The sequence below is a fragment of the Cyprinodon tularosa genome, unplaced genomic scaffold (genome assembly GCF_016077235.1).
Source record: "Cyprinodon tularosa strain WSP-4 unplaced genomic scaffold, ASM1607723v1 ctg477, whole genome shotgun sequence".
NCBI lineage: Eukaryota > Metazoa > Chordata > Actinopteri > Cyprinodontiformes > Cyprinodontidae > Cyprinodon > Cyprinodon tularosa.
In genome coordinates, this window is record NW_024039204.1 from 491,649 (window position 1) to 511,203 (window position 19,555).

At 39.7% G+C, this 19,555-nt stretch overlaps 1 protein-coding gene across 1 annotated transcript; it reads right to left on the reverse strand.

The window, feature by feature from the left end:
• Positions 1-4,287: 4,287 nt before the first annotated feature.
• On the reverse strand, positions 4,288-11,425 carry LOC119794369 (butyrophilin subfamily 2 member A2-like). The gene is made up of 6 exons (XM_038301892.1): positions 10,786-11,425; positions 7,227-7,598; positions 6,855-7,146; positions 6,701-6,783; positions 4,948-4,974; positions 4,288-4,865 (listed from the first exon to the last, which is right to left on the reverse strand). The coding sequence occupies exons 1-6, from the start codon at positions 11,423-11,425 to the stop codon at positions 4,288-4,290; spliced, it is 1,992 nt and encodes a 663-aa protein (XP_038157820.1).
• Positions 11,426-19,555: the final 8,130 nt, after the last annotated feature.

The following is a 19,555-nucleotide window of genomic DNA, read 5'->3' on the forward strand; positions in this document are numbered from 1 at the left end:
AGGGGAAAAAAAGACGTTTATGTGCGCCTTATAGTCGTGAAAATACGGTAATAAAAGGCTTCTTATCTATGGGATAACCAGTATTCGATTTCAAGGAACTGTGCTTACAGTTGCGTTGGTGGATATTCGGGACGCCGTGACGTTATTGCCTAGCCTGGGTGCCAGTCCGAACTTAGTCCCGCCCACAAGGTTTGAGTTTGGGGAAGTTCGGTCTGGCTCTGCTCCATAGTAGCGCGAGTATTAAAGCCCACTGTCAGGCGATCCAATCAAATTGTCAGGGCGGGCTTTATACGATGATGGACAGATGATCAAGAGTAACGTTATCAACCACGTGACCAATGCGCGCTTGGGTGACAACAATAATGGCTGCCGCTGGAGAGTTTGGGTGAGTAGATTCTGCTATTAGGTCTGTTCTAGAAGATATCGACAGCAAATTAATTTTAAAAGAGGAACAGAGAAACGCGATCAAGTCTCATCTTCTTATTCTAGGCGTGAAACTGTACGCTTTGATTTTTGTGGACAACAACTATGCCTCGCTTAAGATACGTCACGCACTCCGTTGCTCTTATTGGTTGTAGGTCTATCCAATTGAGTGCAGAGGCATTTTTTTTCCTGGTTCGTTCAAAACACGCCCCATAATAACAGCTCTATGGAGCAGTATCAGACTCATATTCTGACTAGAATTGAGTCGGACTACGTCAGGCTAGTTATTGCCTATATTGTTTTGCTGTATGTTTGTGATGTATTTGTATGCCTAGACTGGCGGTTACACTGATGATGTTTTCTTTATGTGGGTAAATTGGGGTTGGCTCACCACGGTTTGCATTTTCAAATGAGGTTACTGTTAAATGATCCAGTATTTCAGTTAGTACGGTCCCGGGACATATTTGATAGTTTTGAGTTTTTACAATTTCGATTTCAAAATAAGAGTTTGGGTTCATAAGGAACTGAGTGTGTTTAAGTGCCTCTGAAGGCTATTTGGTGACATAATTTTCTGTTGATTACTCCAGACTAACTTTTATTTTATGGTCCGATTGTTCCGTTAAAAAAAGCTATTTTATTATTCCATTTCCATTGATCAGTTTCTGAGCTTGAAGCTTTAAGAAAATATAATTGTTTATCCAAACTGGTTGTTTATTCTAAGTTGTGGGGTGGGAGACATAAACATATCACACTCTCACAGGCGCATACTTCAAGTAACTTCTACCCTTCTTAAGCCACTACTGGTAGTATTAAGTGATACAAGATAGAAATTCTCATGTAAGTTCAGGCGCTTACATTAAAATGTAAAAATCCACTTATGTTATAGGTCTGTCTAAATGGTGAGAAAGTGTATTTTTTTACACTTTCTTCCTGTGTTTTACCAGTCTTGTAGTATTCCAGGTGTCTTTTCCTTCATCCATTCTTATACTCATGAGACAAACAGGAGGAATGTGAAGGAGAATTTATCAAAACCCTGATTTAATCACATTTTGTAATTGATAATTTGAACGCCCTGTGGTGCAAATTATCATAGCTCAACATCATTTGGTCTATTTTGCATTTTAAAAAACTATATAAGAAGATCAAATTGATTGTCATATTTATAGTACAAGTCCAAGTTTCATTTTAAAACAAAGTCAACGTTTCCTCATAAATAAACTCTAAAATCTTTTGACATTTTGACAAATTTTTTTTATTGTATAGCAGACCATGTATAAAACAAAGAAAACAGAAGGCAATAAACATAAAACAAATGTTTTCTCTATAGGTAAAATAATTCAAGCATGATAATGGTAACCTATGTATATTTATCACACACAATGTTGAATTTAGCAGTTACAATCACAAAACATTTGCAAAAAGTGGAGGCAAAGAAGGGAAGGAACAGAAAATGCCCTTTACCCTATTTTCTGTTCAAATTTGATCTTTCTTTATTATCTTTGATTAACAATCAGTAACACCAGAGTGCACACACACACACTCACATGCAAAGGATACAGTGTTATTTCAGTACATTTTGAAATGCACCCTTAAAGTGTACCCAATATTTCCATAAGTTTATATAAAGTTTAATGAAAGTTTAATTTGATATAAACATACAATTACATCGAAAATGTAACAAAAAAGGAGCTTGATAAAGTGTCACGTCCTTGTCAACTCTTATGGTCTGGATCACTTAGGCGCTCACTATACTGTAACTGAGCTGCCATTAAATGAATAATTCATACTGGCCTTTATGCCATATTTTATTAGTGATTGAAAGTTCACCCAAAGTCTCAAACCTTAACTGGCTCTGAAGGAAAGAACAGAGCTTCTCTTCCAATTTATTATTTTACAAAGAAAGCTGCAAATGAGAAAGATGGTTTGAAATAGAAGAAAAGCTGATGAATTGACCAAAGCTAATGTAGTGAACACTTAAGTATTTTATAATAGTGAATTTTTCTAACAGATGAGCTTCTGAGCTGCTAATAAAATCAGAGCTAGGCAGTATAGTGAAATGCTAAAGGTAGATCCAAAGCTATAAAGAAAGGTCTTTTGTTTTTATGTTAGTACATGAAATTTATTACAATTTAAATCTAGCTACATTTAGTGGTACTTTATTTGATTGATATTTATTATTTTATGACATTACCATATCTACTACAATTAAAACATATTATTCAAAAGGTATCCTTGCAGATCGGTGCAGAGAGCAAGAACAAGGAGCTCAGCTCAATCTATCAAAGTTTCTTTGAGTACTTTACCACTATTGTATGAATAAAAAAAAGAAAACTAAGAATGCTCAAACAGATGCCTGATTTTTTTTCTTTCTGGATTAACAGACAGGGACACTGCTGATACTACAGGGTCAAAACAAGAGAGACTTTCACAATGTTAGTGTTACAACTTTAGGTAACCTAATTGGAACAGAAAGTGGGGAGAGCATGAAGCAGGTGGACTGTTAGCTGTAGCTAGTTTATGTAGCAGTAGAAGGGAATAAACATTGCCAATCAAATAAATAATAATAAGATCTACCATCAGCGATTCGATCTTAGAGAAAAATGAGTACATATGTTATTCATAGCTTATTCAGAATAGGCAGCTTTGACCAACTGTTCAATACATAACATATTTGATCACAATGCATATAAAAGGTTGGTAGTATGCTGACTAGCTGTATAAAAGGATGAGTCCTTTTAAAACAGTTAAACCTAGATAAGTATCAACATGCTTATGTGAGCTTAACAAAATTATTTTAATAAACAGTAGATGACCTCGAAAACATAAAAAACATAATAGAGACCTAATAATATAGTTTATTAAATCCTTTCATATAAATCGGTATATGTCCAAAGCAATAAAGGAGTGTGCATTTATTCTATTGATCCAGTCTAGTGTAATACTCAGAGAAAGCCACATGTCTGCTGTTTATTAATGATAGATGACTTATTGACTGGATTATCAGCAATTAAACAGCTTAAAACAAATGCACATACAGGGTCAGAAGCAGGCAGTAGTGCTAATTAAGGATTTATCATTTATATTTGCAAAAAAAAAACAACTTGATTTACTTTTCCTGTATGAGCAAAAGGATTTTCCTCTGTCTCGATTCAACAGCTCTTAGTTTTTTAATGATAAAATTATTATTCACATGAGGGAGTGTTGGCCTAGTGGTTAGAGGAGTGCACTTGTTCTCTGACTTCAAGTACCTAATTCCCCTCAGCCTGCACTCTGGGTCTCTGAGTCAGACCCTTAAACCCACACTGCTCCTCGGGCACCACACAATGGCAGCCCACTGCTCCTCAAGGGGATGGGTTAAATGCAGAGAGTGAATTTCTCTAGTGTGAGATCAATAAAGTTAGATTATTATTATTATCAAACTAAGATGTTATAAGACTTTTACTGTTCATCATAAAACTTCCTTATCATGAATCTCCACTGATAATAACCAGCATAAGATAGTTTTAACGTTCTGATGATGAACAATTAGTTTCATCAGTGAATGTTATCTGTCCATCTTGTGAGTAAAGTGGACCTTATTTCAGCTCAGCTTCACCTGAGCAGAAGTATTTAATTGACTGATTCTGCTCAGGTTTGGATCTTTAAGTGGTTTTCTCAACTTTAACCTATTTTTCTAAGGCACAGTCTTTATTTATCACATAAAATATTTTGGAAAGACAAATGTAATTTCTTTAACAAACAGCCAAATTGTTAATTTCTCATTTCCAATTGTTAATTTCTCATTCTGGACTTAAATGTGAGCAGGACCACTTAGCTTTCTCTGAATTCTCACTCTTAGGTGACTGATATTCAATATTGGTTTTCTCATTGGGAGCTGTTATATGACTGATCCTGCTCAGGTCTCAGTATTATCTCCATAGATGATTTGTCACCTTTCCCAGGATTAAAAAGTGGGAACATTTCCCCTGAAAATTTGGTTCTCAAAGATCCAATCAGACATTTTTCTTCCACATTATAAAAGGAGAGCTCTCCACTGTCGTAGTCCAAATAAACACCGACTGTTTTTAATGTTGACTTGAAAGGAAAATATATATGTTTTTCACTGTTAAACTGAACACCATTTTCTTTATCAGGACGAGAAAAAAGGAACCAGAAACCATTTTTTATGGATAGAGGAAAACTTTGATCTTTAGGGAATTCTTGTTTATCTGTAACTCCGATCCACCAGGATTTCTTAGGTGGCAGTGTTGTATTTACATTTGATAAGGGTACTAAGGAAACCTCCCAGTAGTGTCGTCCAGAGGAGAAGCCAGGTGATCCTGTGACTGCTGTGAGACAGGTAACTCTGTCTCCATCTGGAAACCCTGCGTTACCATTATCTCTGAATAAAGAACCGGTCATTTTAATCAGCTGGTTTCCTGTGTCCACCGGTTGAACATTCACTGTAAAAGATAAGAAATTAGATCATAATCAATATAATCATAAAGAAAATGTCAAAAAGAATAATATTAAATGTAAATTTACCATAGTGTTTGGAAGCCTCTGATAGAGCTGTTGGCAGAAAATCTAGAGGAGAAAACATCATATAAATGTAATATGTATTATAAAGGCTGTCTCTGGCAGCTTAATATGCTGTGTTCTTACCTTCAGACAAAAGGGGTTTATTTTCTGTATAAAAAAAAAAAACAACACATTTTTTATTTAGCTTCAATTCTATTTGATTATTAAATCCATTTTACACATTAAAGGTAGTGATTAAATGATAAGTAGTTGTATAAAGTGTAATTCTCACTTTAATCACCATATTCTGAAACATGACTTTACAGAAAACAAATGAGGATTTAATTATTGTTACTGGAAGTGTTACTGTGTGATCAGGAGTTTAAAATGGAGTCATACGTGTAACAGAGCTTGTGTTAATGTTGTTTAATCATGTTAAAACAACTGGAGGGACTGAGCAAACCACAGTAAGGTGTGCTTTGTTTCCCATGGCTAATGAGGTATATCAGTTCAATTCAAATTCCTTTTTTTTTATGACATAAAAATTCTTTGTTTTTACTCAGTTGATATCAACACTTAAACCACATTGTCATGGTCTTGGTTCTGTTGTGCTTTACTTTGCTCCTTGTTTTATTGGTTTAATTCCTATTTTGTTGTAGTTTCTAGATTTATGTTCTCATGTTTTTCTGTTGTTGTCCTCTTTTGCCCTCTTGTGTATGTTCCTTTCCCCTTGGCTCCCTCGTTGTCTCCACTCACACCTGCTCCTTATCCACTCGTTAACCCTGCCTTTGTCTCAGTCAGCTACATATATTCTCCCTCTGCTGTCACTCTTTGTTGGTTCCTTGTCTTTGCTCTTCTCTCATGCAGTTGTCTACCCAACCCCTCTCTCCCTTGCTCCTCGTGTTTTGTTTCCCCAGTTGTCTCCATAGTTCTGGTTTGAATTACATTATTAGTTGGATTTTTTTGGATTCCTGCCTTTGTTACTGTTCCTCACCATTAAACTGCAAGAAGTCTCCTCAGCCTCTCTGCCTCTGCATTTGGGTCCTTAAACTTCAACCAAACCCTGACACACATGAAAGTCTTTCTGTTGTCCAAAATTCCTTAAAAAAGAAAATTTTATCCAATACACCGAATTTCTTTTAGGGAATTTTATATGAGCACACCAAAAATATCATATTAAGAAAAAGGAATTCTACTCTTTTAAAAATGTTTTACTTATACAAACCCTAGGGAAAAAACTGAATTTGACTTTCTCTCCCTTTCTTTTGTACCATTCTTCCCATTAATGCCAGATGCATGGAGTGCCTGAGTAATAGCTCACTTCTTGGTAAAACCTGATCAATGAATTAATAATATTGTTATTGTTTTTGTAACCCACCAGTTAGGGTTAAAGTACTATTTTTGTACCTACCTGGAAGTGGGTTACATTTTTTTGTTTTTTTGTTTTTCCCTTCGCTAATGATTAATTGTATCATATAAAATCCCTCCCAAAAACAGAATGCAGTTTGATGCTTTGATGAAATAGGAACAGGGGGTGCAAATAATTGTTGTAGTTTGTCCACTTATCTTAAAAATGTAGAAATGTGTAAAACCGCTGTAAATAGATACATCTAAACAATTTGTGAAGTTTCTTACCATCATTTGTGTCATTTTCTGGTTTAGTCCTATTAGCTGAAACAAAATGTTTTTTAGTGTATGAACTCAGTAATTATTCAAAAGTTAAGTTATTGTAATGAATTCATCTCTGTATTCTCTCTGACTTAAATCAAACATTTACCTTTGTTTCTGAAGTACAGTGCTCCACCAGCAGCTAATACAGCTGCTAGAAGTATCCCAAAGGCCACCCATCCAGCTGAGGAGGATCCAAAAACATCAAAACATAATTAGTAGATATTTTTCTAATAAAGAAAACATGATGGATATTCCAGGTACCTTTTTGTATATATGGTGAATGTTTAATGTGAATTCTGGCCTCCTTTGGCATTTCATTAGGAAGCCCAACAGAACAGGAGACCTCAGACAAACTGGGGACGAGGAGCCAACTGTGGACTGAATAAAGCCCTTTAGAGGTTTTCTCAAACACCACAACAACAGGAGTGAGAGCTTTTTTCCCATCTGACCAGTGCAGCTCAGGCTTTGGATACCAGCCTTCAGATTCACAGCTTATATTAACATTGTTATCGTCTTTAATCACTGCTGAAAGGAGAGGATGACGTCCAGTTTCTGAAAAAGAAAGATCATCATTTCATGTAGAAAACCTTCTGTTTGATTGTTTTGCCTCATTCTGTTTTCATTGTTCTCACCTGTCACTGTCAGACTAACAGCAGCACTGTCATAATCCTCAGTGCTGCTGAGAAAGCAAGAGTAGGTTCCTGTGTCTTCAATCATGGCGTTCTCCAGCTTCAGGCTGACATCACCTGACTTTAACCCTCCTGATGTTCCTTCCTTTAAGCCAAATGAGACTCGGCCAGCGTATGAAGCTTTCTGGGATGTTTGGTCAAAAGCTTTTCCCTTATAAAGCATGACTGGAGTATCAAATCCATCACTCCCCAAATACCAGCGTACCTCTAGATCTTCTGCACTCTGAGAGGAACTGCGCCAGCAGGGTAAGATGGCTGTTTGGCCTCGCTGGACTGTGATAGGAGACCTCACTGAAACAGTGAAAGTCTCTGAAACTAAAAAAAGGAAATCTTAATCAGTCAACTTTTCATTTATTAAACCAAATATTGTTTCAAAGTAAAGTTTTCCCTTAATGTCACGTCTGCCTTGTGTTTTTTTTAGTAAACTGTATGCCAGGTAGTAAATCCAGTTCAGTATGATAAGGAACATCTTAATCAAAATCATGAATGGGGCTAATTTGTTTTTTTTTTTGTGTGGTTATTTTCTGTTTAAATATATTTTTTTTCCACTGCTGGTAACAAAAGAGCATACATAGAATCAGAATCAACTTTTGTAAAGTTTGTGCAAAGAAATAATTTGACTTTGGTTCCACAGCAGAGGTGGACGGTAGTTAGTTACAAATACAACCAAGTACTTTGAAGAGTAGTTCTACTGCGATGTGTTTTTTTACTAGAGTTATTATTAGAAATATTGCTTTTACCTGAGTAAAATCATGTGTATCTTCAGCCAGAATGTGTCATCTTATAATTGTGGTAGTTATTTGAATTAGTTGTTTTTTCACAGTCTTAAAAATAGCTAAACTTGTACAGAACCATATCTCTTTGTCTGCCGGATTACATATTTTTGAAATGTGATACGAAGTTGCTCAGTACTCAAGTAATGTTTTTACACAAATTATTTTTGTTTTCGCAATGCATTGGATGGCAACTTTTCACTTTTACTAAAATATGGTAACATATGCTTCTCCTACTTAAGTAAAATTTCCTTAGAACCCTTCACCAGAGTACAAAAATCTTAAATATGATTGTATGAATTTTGATGAAATTAAGCTTTTCTTTTTGTAAATATGTACAGGTTTCTATAAAAGAATAGGAAAAGGTTGAAGTAGTGCAAAGATGCTGTCAGGGTTCCTGTATGTGTGTGTGTGTGTGTGCGAGTGAGTGAGTGAGTGAGTGAGTGAGTGCAAGTGATGCATATTTTCCAGAGAGGATCTAGTCAGAGTACATGGGTAGCCTACACAAGTGGAGCTCATCAGTCTTATCAGAGTGATTAAAAGTGCAGCAGAGAGTTATATCCAAACGTACATGCATGAGAAGAGAGTTTATGTGATCGTTCAAAAATATTTTTAAATCAATGTTGACATCTGTGTCCCTATTTGATTTTGGTATCCACTTTTGGATGTGGGCGTGGCTACGTACCATTGGCAATCGTCAATAAATGGCGGCAGCTCATTCACAAAAATTATTGCATGTAGGCCAAACAAAAATTCATGTCTGTGTCGCATCTTGCCTCTGTCTTAAAAGAATTATAAACTGTGGGAAACCAAGTTTTTGGCACACTTGAGTCTGCTTGACCTCAAAAGCACTATCCTATGTGCAGCCCCTGATGAGGACGCTGAAGGTGCCGAGGAAGATGGCAGTAAGAATGAAGAGGCATATGCAGTTCTAATTCAAGTGCTGGATGACAAGGTTTTTACCTTGTCATGAGAGAAGCTGCTGAAGATGGCAGGAAGGCGCTGCAGATCCTCCGTGACCATTACGCAGGGAAGGGAAAGCCACGCCTAAAGGACAGATTATACTTCTGCATCCGCACACATCAAATGTCACTTGGGTTTTGTCGCGAACCAGTTTTGCTGGTATGCTTCTGCACTGTCTATCTGGAATTTCTAGGGACGCACAGCAGTTTCCTGCCAAAGCGCGAAGGGGGAGCCTTTTTGAAAACTTGACTATCCACTTGCGGTGGATGGTCACGAGAGCTTCTTTGGTGGTGGGAGTGTTTATCTTCCAAAACAATAATGGCATGTCTGCAAGATATCACGGTCACAGAGATGAATCTAGAGTTGCTAGATATCAAAGAGGAACATGCTCTGTTAATGGAGTTGGCAAAAAGACGAAGGAGGACGCTTAGGTTGTCCATTGTAGTTGTTCCTCTGTGTTTTTAAAATGGCACGTCCCGGCACCGAATCAAGAAGGACGACCACACAGACAGCTGGAAAGGCATACTAAGGACAAACCGCAGATGCTTTCTGTCTGCGCACTTCCGCTTGGGGTCTGTGCGGGTTTGTGACCATCCTCCGTACTCAGGATTTTTTTGAGTTGGGTGATGACGGTTGTAGAACCTCTGCTCGGCGGGCGTGGTCGTGCACAGAGACACATTTGACGGTTGCAGAGGCTATGCGTCAGAAACATAAATTGGCATTAATAAGTTTGTACATGGTTTGTACACGGAGCTCACATCTGCATTACTCTCTGCTGCATTACAGCTTTGAGTGTCGTCTTGTTGACTGTAATGATTTTAAAAGGCCTTCCTTACACATATAAACCATTCTCTGTACATGTCACGCAGAGTGATGAAAAGTTGACCTTTGCTGAGTTTAATCAGAATCAGAAATACTTTAATAATCCCAGAGGGAAATTACTTTTGTTACACGCTCCAGTTACAGTTTTACATGATATATACACACATCCAACTATACAATATAATAAAGATAAAAAATAAGAATAAAAAGAGATAAAATATACACATATAGCTCTTCTGTATATATATCTGTACGTATATCTATGTATATGTAAAAACTAAATCCAAATAAAGTGAAAAGTCCAAAGATAGTGCATAAATGTCAATTACTTGGGCTGAATCACTTGAGGGAGGTGTTATATAGGTTGATGACCACAGGTAGGAATGATTTCCTGTGGCGCTCTGTGGTGCATCTGGGTAGGAGGAGTCTTCTGCTGAAGGAGCTCGTCTGCTGGACCAGTGTGTCGTGGAGAGGATGTGAGTCATTGTCTAAGATGGACTGAAACCTGGACAGCATCCTCCTCTCTGCCACGGTGGTCAGGGTGTCCAGCTGCTCCCACACAACATCACCGGCCCTCTTGATCAGTTTGTTCAGTCTGTTGTATTCAGCGACCCTCAGCCCACTGCCCCGGCATGTGACAGCAAAGAAGAGCGTGCTAGCAACAACAGACTCATAAAACATCCTCAGCATGGTCCCACAGATGTTAAAGGACTTCAGCCTCCTCAGGAAGAATAGTCGGCTTTGGCCCTTTTTGTAGACCGCCTCAGTGTTTCTAGTCCAGTCCAACTTATTGTTAAAGTACACTCCCAGGTACTTATACTCCTCCACAGTGTCAACAGGAACCCCCTGGATGGAAACAGGGGTCACAGGTGTTTTTGTCCTCCTCAGATCCACTATTAGCTCCTTAGTCTTTGTCACATTGAGCTGCAGGTGGTTCAGCTCACTCCAAGTGACAAAGTTGCCCACCACAGTCCTGTATTCACTCTCCTCACCCTTTTCAATGCAGCCAACAATTGCTGAGTCATCAGAAAACTTCTGAAGGTGGCAGGACTCAGAGCAATAGCTGAAATCCGAGGTGAAAAGGGTGAAGAGGAAGAGGACAGTCCCCTGAGGCGCCCCAGTGTTGCTGACCACCCTATCAGACACACAGTTCTGTAGGCGTACATACTGTGGTCTGCCCGTCAGGTAATCAACAATCCAGGACACGATGGGGGCCTCCACCTGCATCGCAGTCATCTTCTCACCTAGTAGAGCCGGGCGGATGGTGTTGAAGGCGCTGGAGAAATCAAAGAACATGATTCTCACAGTGCTCGCGGGCTTGTCCAGGTGATTGTAGACTCTGTTCAGCAGGAAGATGATGCTGTCCTCAACTACCAGGCGGGGCTGGTAGGCGAACTGTAGTGGATCAGTGAAGGGCCTGACCATGGGCCTTAGCTGCTCCAGGACAAGCCTCTCAAAGGTCTTCATGATATGGGACGTCAGTGCTACCGGTCTGTAGTCCTGAGGGTCGCTAGGGCGCGACGTCTTTGGCACCGGAACGAGGCAGGACGTCTTCCACAGCACGGGTACTCTTTGGAGGAGCATGCTCAGGCTGAAGACTAGGCTAAATATTCCACACAGCTGGTTGGAACAAGCTTTGAGCACCCAGGGGAGTACACCATCGGGGCCCGCAGCTTTGCCGGAGTGGAGTCTGGTTAGCTGTCTTCTCACTAGGTCAGGAGTTACGGGAAACTGTAGAGGTAACTGTAGAGGGAGGTCTGAGGTCCTCATGTTCTGTAGGACAGGATGTGAAGCAGGGGGGAGGGGTGGAGACGGTGGATGTGGATTGCGGTGGTGAAAAGCAGACAGGGGGTCTGCATGGAGGAGGAGTGGGAGAAGGTGGAGTGGTCGTTGGAGGGAAGCCAGCAGTGGAGGGTTGTGGACGAAGGGCCGCAGTATCAAACCTATTAAAAAATAAGTTCAGTTCATTGGCCCGGTCCACGCACCCTTCCAACCCCACAACAGTGGACTTCTGGAACCCTGTGATGGTTTTCATCCCACTCCACACATCCCTCATGTTGTTGGTCATGAGTTTATTCTCCAGCTTTCTCCTGTATTTGTCCTTAGCCTCCTTGATTTTTCGTTTGAGTACCCCCTGCACTCTCCTCACCTCCTCACGGTTGCCATCTCTGAATGGTCTCTTCTTCTCATTCAGGATGGCCTTTATTTTCTTGGTGATCCAAGGTTTGTTGTTGGGGTAACAGGTGACAGTCCGAGCTGGAACATTGCAGTCCACACAGAAGTTTATATAATCCGTGATGCACTCTGTGAGCCCATCAATGTCCTCCCCGTGGGGCTCACAGAGTGCAGGCCAGTCAGTCACCTCAAAGCAGGCCTGCAGTGCCTCACAAGCCTCCTCCGACCACCTCCTCACAGTTCTTGTGGTCGTTGGCTTCCTCCTCACCAGAGGCACATAACAGGGTTTGAGATGAACCAAGTTGTGATCTGACCTCCCCAGAGGGGGGAGAGGAGAGGAGATGTATGCATCCTTAATGTTAGCATACATCAGGTCCAGGGTCCTCACATCTCTGGTAGGGCAGCTCACATATTGTTTGTTGAAGGTCGGTAGAACTTTGTTCATGGTGACATGGTTAAAGTCTCCCGACATGATGATGAGGGCATTGGGATGATGGGTCTGTAGTTCAGAGATGATATTATGGATGGTGCTGCAGGCAGATGTTGGGTTTGCAGAAGAAGGGATGTACAGGACAACAGCGATGACATGCGGGATCTCTCTGGGCAGCTGATATGGACGGAGTCCAATGGCAAGCAGTTCAACATCCGGGCAACAGAGCTGTTTTTTAATGGTGATGTGACCCGGGTAACACCATCTGCTGTTTACTAGAATGGCAAGCCCCCCTCCTTTTCGCTTACCACTCTTAGTGTCCCGGTCGGCCCGGATGGTATGAAAGCCATCCACGGAGACAACCAGGTCCGTAATGTCTTTGTGCAGCCATATCTCCGTAGAGCACATCAAACTGCACTCCTGATACTCCGGTTGACTCCGCGTTAGCGCCGTTAGCTCGTCCATCTTGTTGCTAAGAGACCGCACGTTTCCCATAACGACAGAGGGGTGACACTGCTTAAATCTTCTCCTTTCAATAAGTCCGTCCTGTCTCGACCCTCCTTTCATCCCACAATGTTGTTTTCCTCCTCTGCAACCATGGCGTGTTTTCCTCCAGAGTTCGGGTGGTATTCCAGCTGGTCTGGCTAAAACGCCAGCCGGCATTAGAGCAATCAGCTGTTCTCTGGAGTAAACAAAGGCAGCATGTCCCGGTGGGAGTGGCATGATAAAAACAGCACAAAAAAGCACAGAAACTCCCCGAAAAATACCTCATTATAGAGGATAGTACTTCACAGAGTCACTGTGAAAAAATAAGAGCAATCAAAAAAAGATAAAAATACGAAAGTTAAAAGCGTAACAGGAGCGGTGTAACTGCAGCATGCTGCTTTCGCGCATGCGCATACAAAAGTTAAAACCAAACTGAGGAGCTATGAGAGCATAGAAAGGTTAGGTGCGTCTGACTCCACAGAGGACAATGCAATGAAAGTCGAGGGAGAGACACCTAGAGCAAGCTCACCTGTTTCACCTGTGGTCAGAAGGGCCACAAAGCCGTTGACTGTGCGTTAGCTGCTGGAGAGGGCAGAGAGTCCAGGCAATGTTGCAGTTTCTGTAAGAGCGCCATGCACATGGACACACACTGTCGGCGCAGAAAGCGGGCAAAGTGAAGCAAACGATTGATAAGGAGGTTCATACGTTCGTTTTCAAGATCCAGTTGGAGGATGTCCCGGTCTGAGGAGTCGAGGTGAAGGGTCTGATGGTTGACTCGGGTGCAACAAAGCACATCATTACTGACATTGACAGGTTTGAACAGTTTGATCCAACTTTCAAGCTTCAGAGTCACACATTGCAGTTGGCTGATGGAGAGCGCACCACTGGTGTCGCGCAAAGGAATGGCACTGCCAAATTGCGTCTAAGAGACAGTAAAGGCCGTGTCTTGTACATATCGCTGATAGAGGCGCTCTATGTGCCATCATTCTCACAGGATGTCTTTTCTGTTAAAGCGGCTACAGCACAGTAGTGACTGTTATCTACAAAGAAGGACAGAATCCACTAATCCATAAGAACGGTACGAGTTTTAATATTGACACGCATGACAGACTGTTCTATTTGAGTACTGTGGATGAAGCTGATTAATTCAATATGTGTTACGATATTCAGACATTCAGGCATGAAATTTTGGGACACTGCAATTATGATGATGTGTTAAAGTTGGAAAATGTAACAGAAGGGGAAAAATTAAGACAAAAAGTCGAAGACGAAATAGAGATCCAGATGAAAGGGAAAAGGGCATTCTAAAGCTTGTTCACGCAGAGCTGGCAGGGCCTATAACACCAGCAGGAAAACATGGTTTCAAATTTACTTTAGCATTCACTGGTGATTATTCTGGAGCTGTGTTCACTTATTTTCTAAAAGCTAAGAATGACACTGTTACAGCTACAGAGAAGTTCATTGCTGATGTGGCACCTTATGGCAAAATTAAATGTATAAGTTCAGACAACGGAACTGAATTTACCTGTAATATGTTTCAGTCTTTGCTCTGTAAAATTAGCATTCAACATCTGTGTCCCTAATTGATTCTGGTATCCACTTTTGGATTGGGCATCTAATAAATGAGTGGAAACTGTATAAACTGTATAATCTGAATGATCTACTCATTAATAAGAAGAATCATGTCACATAAACAGATAAACTACAAATGTTAGAAGAAATTTACCCTTAAGGTTTAAAATTTTTCAGAATAACTGACTGACTCTGAGGAGACAGGTGGATTTAGGGAACTTACCAAGAGCAGTATAGCTTCGTGAAGTAAGCAGCACCAAAAAACAAAAGTGCAAAGTCAAATTTTCTGTGAAAATGAAAATAAAAACAATAGATAATTATAAACAAAAGAAGCAATTATAGGAAGACAAACATGGTTTACAAATCATAACATGCTGATGAAAACAGCCTTAAAGTAGAATCTTGGTGATATTTACCCCCTAAGGCTGCAAATATAACGCCCTGCCAACCCATTGTCTCTCTATAAATCAAAGGTCACACAGATATATCTGCAAATAAACACCCGCTGTTGGATTCTTTCTGACGACGCAAGTTTTTAATTTAATGCCAGGAAGATAAATTTAATCTGAAATCAGCTTTTAGATGACAAATTATAACAATAAAAAAATAGACGCAGCAATGACCGTTCAGAGTACTTTCACTTTCAACTTAAATGTGATCCAACTTGTTGTTGGTGGAGGAGGAAGGTGGAGTCTCTCCTACCAAATCCTGTTTATAGAAAGACATTGCTTGGGCATGCATGCTTACAGTGTAAAACACTTACACTTACTACGAACCAATAAAAACATTTACCTTCATAGTGACTTAAAGTCTTTACAATCAAAAGTGGTGTAAGAAGCCTGGGCTTCACAAACCCCTCTGTGTATCTGATCATAGAAATAACATAAACTGACAAAATAATAATAAATAAAAATCATATGTGAATACATAAATAAGTCAGACACTGTTTTTCATCCATGCTCATCGAATCATTTTAAAAACTACACTCCTGAATCAGGTTTGAAGGAATGATATCCTTAAGTAAATATTTTGCTGCACAACCTTTTGAAGCAATCACTGCAATCAATCGATTATTCTGTCATTGAGACTTCTGCTCCTCTCAGCAGGTATTTTTTTCCAGTCCTCATTAGCAAACTGCTCCAGTCTTCTCAGGTTTGTAGTCTTCCTTTTCCAGATGGCATCTTTCAGCTCCTTCAAAATGTGCTCTACAGGATTTAGGCCAGGCCTCATAGAGGCAAATTCAGAATAGTCCAATGTTTTTTCACATCAGTGAGGTGTCAGCTAAGTGAAGCTGACACCTCACTGATGTGAAAAAACTCAACAAATAGTTTATATTTAAACAGAGATTTCTGTCGCGTGCGCGGTGAATCGTGCTGCCTGCGCTGTGTTGAGATGCAGGGGAAACCGTATCTGATGAGGAAACGCAGCTCGACGTAACACCGGTATTTCCATCCAGAAAACGCTGTTTTGCTGCTGGATTCCTCCTCACTCTCCATCTCTCTGTGTGTGCTGTACGTTAACACCCGCCAGCGGAAACACCCACGGGGTGTCGGCAATGGTAACTGCGTTATAGTTACAGTAAGAGTAATCATTTTGATTACTCGTTACTAAAAAAAGGCAACGGTGTTAGTAACGCCGTTACTTTCAACGCCGTTACTCCCATCACTGCTGATGACACATGACTGCATCCCCAGGTTCACCACCAATCACATTGTGAAGTTCGCGGCCTCATCAGAGACGACAATAACCTGATCCTGAATGTGGAGAAGATGAAGTAGATCATTGCTGGCTTCAGGAAGAGTCAGTCTAACCACGCTCCACTGCTCATTAAGAGCTCAGCTGTAGAGGTGCTCAGCAGCACCAAATTTCTGGGGGTGCACATCACCGACACCTTAACCTGGAATGTAAACACCACCTCACTGATCAAAAGGGCACAAATGCGCATGTACTTATTGCTGAGGATGAGGAGAACCCACCTGCCCCCACCCATCCTCACCACCTTCTACAGAAGCACCATAGAGAGCGTTCTGACCAGCTGTCTCACTGTGTGGTGTGGAGGCTGCAGTGCCTCAGACTGGAAGAAGCTGAGAAAGTAGTAAGAAATGCAAAGAAGCTCATCAGGGCTCCTCTTCCCTCCATAAATGACATTTCATCCCAGCGCTCCGTGTCCTGACCCCATAACATTATCATCATCAATGACCCCTAACATCCCCACCAGCGCCAGCCAGCAGATGGAGGCAGGACGGGGGGAATGGGCTCGGCACTTAGCGGAGACTTGAGATGATCTTGGAGCAGTTCACACTCGAACCTGACAAGTAAAAAAGAAAAAATATATATACACAGTCTCAATCACGCCTTCCCACCCTAGAGCCCCCACTAGCAAGACACAGTTTCTGTGAAGAAAAAAAAAAAAAAAACACGGACGCACATTCACACATATCACTCACATCCAATAATTACAGGACCAAGGACCCAGCGGTGCTGGTGTCCGGTCCCAGGATTACCGGATGACCCAATAGGTGAACCTGAAATTTTTTTATTGTAGAGCAATCAAAAATTTACCATGCTAAAATTATTCAAGCATGATAATGGTACTTATATTTATCATACATAGTTTTGAATTTAGCAATTACAATCACAAAACATTTACAATAAGTAGAGGCAAAAAGAGGGACAGAAAATGCCCTTCACCCTAACTCTGTTCAAATTTGATCTTTCTTTATTATCTTTAAATAACAATCAATAAAACCAGAGTGCACACACACACATAGGTTACAGTGTTAATTCAGCACATTTTAAAATGCACCCTTAAAGTGTACCCAATATTTCTATGAGTTTCTATAAAGTTGAATGCAAGTTCGATTTGATATACACATACAATGACTTGAAAAATATAACAAGAGAGAGCTTGATGAAGTTGGACACTTTGTCAACTCTTATGGTCTGGATAACATTGACACTCCCTGTACTGTAACTTCACTGCCATTAAATGAAGAACTCATGCTGGCCTTTATGCCACAGTTTTATTAGTGATTAAAGGTTCATCCAAAGTCTCAGACCTTAACTGGCTGTGAAGGAAAAGAACAGAGCTTATTTTCCAATTTATAATTTTCAAAGAAATCTGCAAATGAGAAAAATGGTTTGATATAGAAGAAAAGCTGATGAGTTAACCAAAACCAAATCACTTAAGTATTTTATAATAGCGAATTTTTCTAACAGATGAGCTTCTGAGTTACTAATAAGATCAGAGCTAGGCAGTATGGGCAAATGCTAAAGGTAGATCCAAGGCTATAAAGAAATGTCTTTTGTTTTTATGCTAGTACATGAAATGTGATATAATTTAAATTTAGCTACAATTAGTGGTACTTTATTTTATTTTGTGATATTACATTATCTACTACAATTATAGCATATTATTCAAAAGGTATCCTTGCAGAAGTGTGCAGAGAGCAAGAACACAGAGCTCAGCTCAATCTATCCAAGTTTCTTTGAATACTTGAATACCACTATTGTATGATTAATTAAAAAAAACAAAGAAAACTAAGAATGCTCAAACAAATGCTTGAATTTTTTTCTTTCTGAATTAACAGACAGGGACATTGCTGATACTACAGGGTCAAAACTAGAGAGACGCTCACAGTGTTAGTGTTACAATTACAGGTACTGTAACCTAATTGGAACAGAAAGTGGAGAGAGCATGAAGCTACACACAGCATGTGGGCTGTTAGCTGAAGCTAGTTTACGCAGGTTAAGAACAGAATAAACATTGCCAAAAAAAAATTAGTACATGTGTTATTTGAGCTTATACAGAATAGGCAGCTTTGACCAACTGTTCAATACATAACATATTTGATCACAATGCATATAAAAGGTTGGTAGTATGCTGAATAGGCTGTATAAAAGGATAAGTCAGTTTTATTACAGTTAAGCCAACCTGCTTACGTATGTGGGCTTAATAAAATGAATTAAAAAAACAGTAGATAACCTCAAAAACATAAAAAACATAAAAGTGACCTAATAATATAGTTTATTAAATCCTTTCATATAAATCGGTATATGTCCAAAGCAATACAGGAGTGTGAATTTATTTTATTGATCCAGTCTAGTCTAATACTCAGAGAAAGCCACATGTCTGCTGTTTATTAATGATAAGTGACTTATTGACTGGATTATCAGTAACTAAACAGCTTAAAACAAATGCACATACAGGGTCAGAAGCAGGCAGTAGCGCTAATTAAGGATTTATCATTTAAATTTGGAAAACAATTAAACTGATTTATTTTATATGAGCAAAAGGTTTTTTCTCTGTCTCGATTCAACAGCTCTTAGTTTTCTTTAATGATAAAATTATTATTTACATGAGGGAGTGTTGGCCTAGTGGTTAGAGGAGTGTGCTGGTTCTCTGAGAAGGCTGCAAGTACCTGATTTGATCCGCACAGCATCCACTCTGGGTCTCTGAGTCCGACACTTAACCTCACACTGCTCCTCGGGCGCCACACAATGGCAGCCAACTGCTCCCCAAGGAGATGGGTGAAATACAGAGGTACCTTTTTCCAGTGTGAGATCAATAAATTTAAATTATTATTATCAAACTAAGATGCTATAAGGCTTTTACTGTTCATTGAAAAGCCTCTGTATTTATGAACCTCCACTGATAATAACCAGCATAAGATAGTTTCAACGTTCTGATGATGAACAATTAGTTTCATCAGTGAATGTTATAGGTCCATCTTGTGAGTAAAGTTGACCTTATTTCGGGTCAGCTTCACCTGAGCAGAAGTATTTAATTGACTGATTCTGCTCAGGTTTGGACCTTTAAGTGTTAACCTAGTGTTTTTCTAAACTTTACCCTATTTTACTAAGGCACAGTGTTTATTTATTACATAAAACATTTCTTTAACAAACAGCAGAATTGATTGTATAATGTGAATCCCAAATTTCCCCCCCAATTGTTAAATTTCCATTCTGGACTTAAATGTGAGCAGGACCACTTAGCTTTCTCTGAATTCTCACTCTTAGGTGACTGATCCTGCTCAGTATTAGTTTTCTCA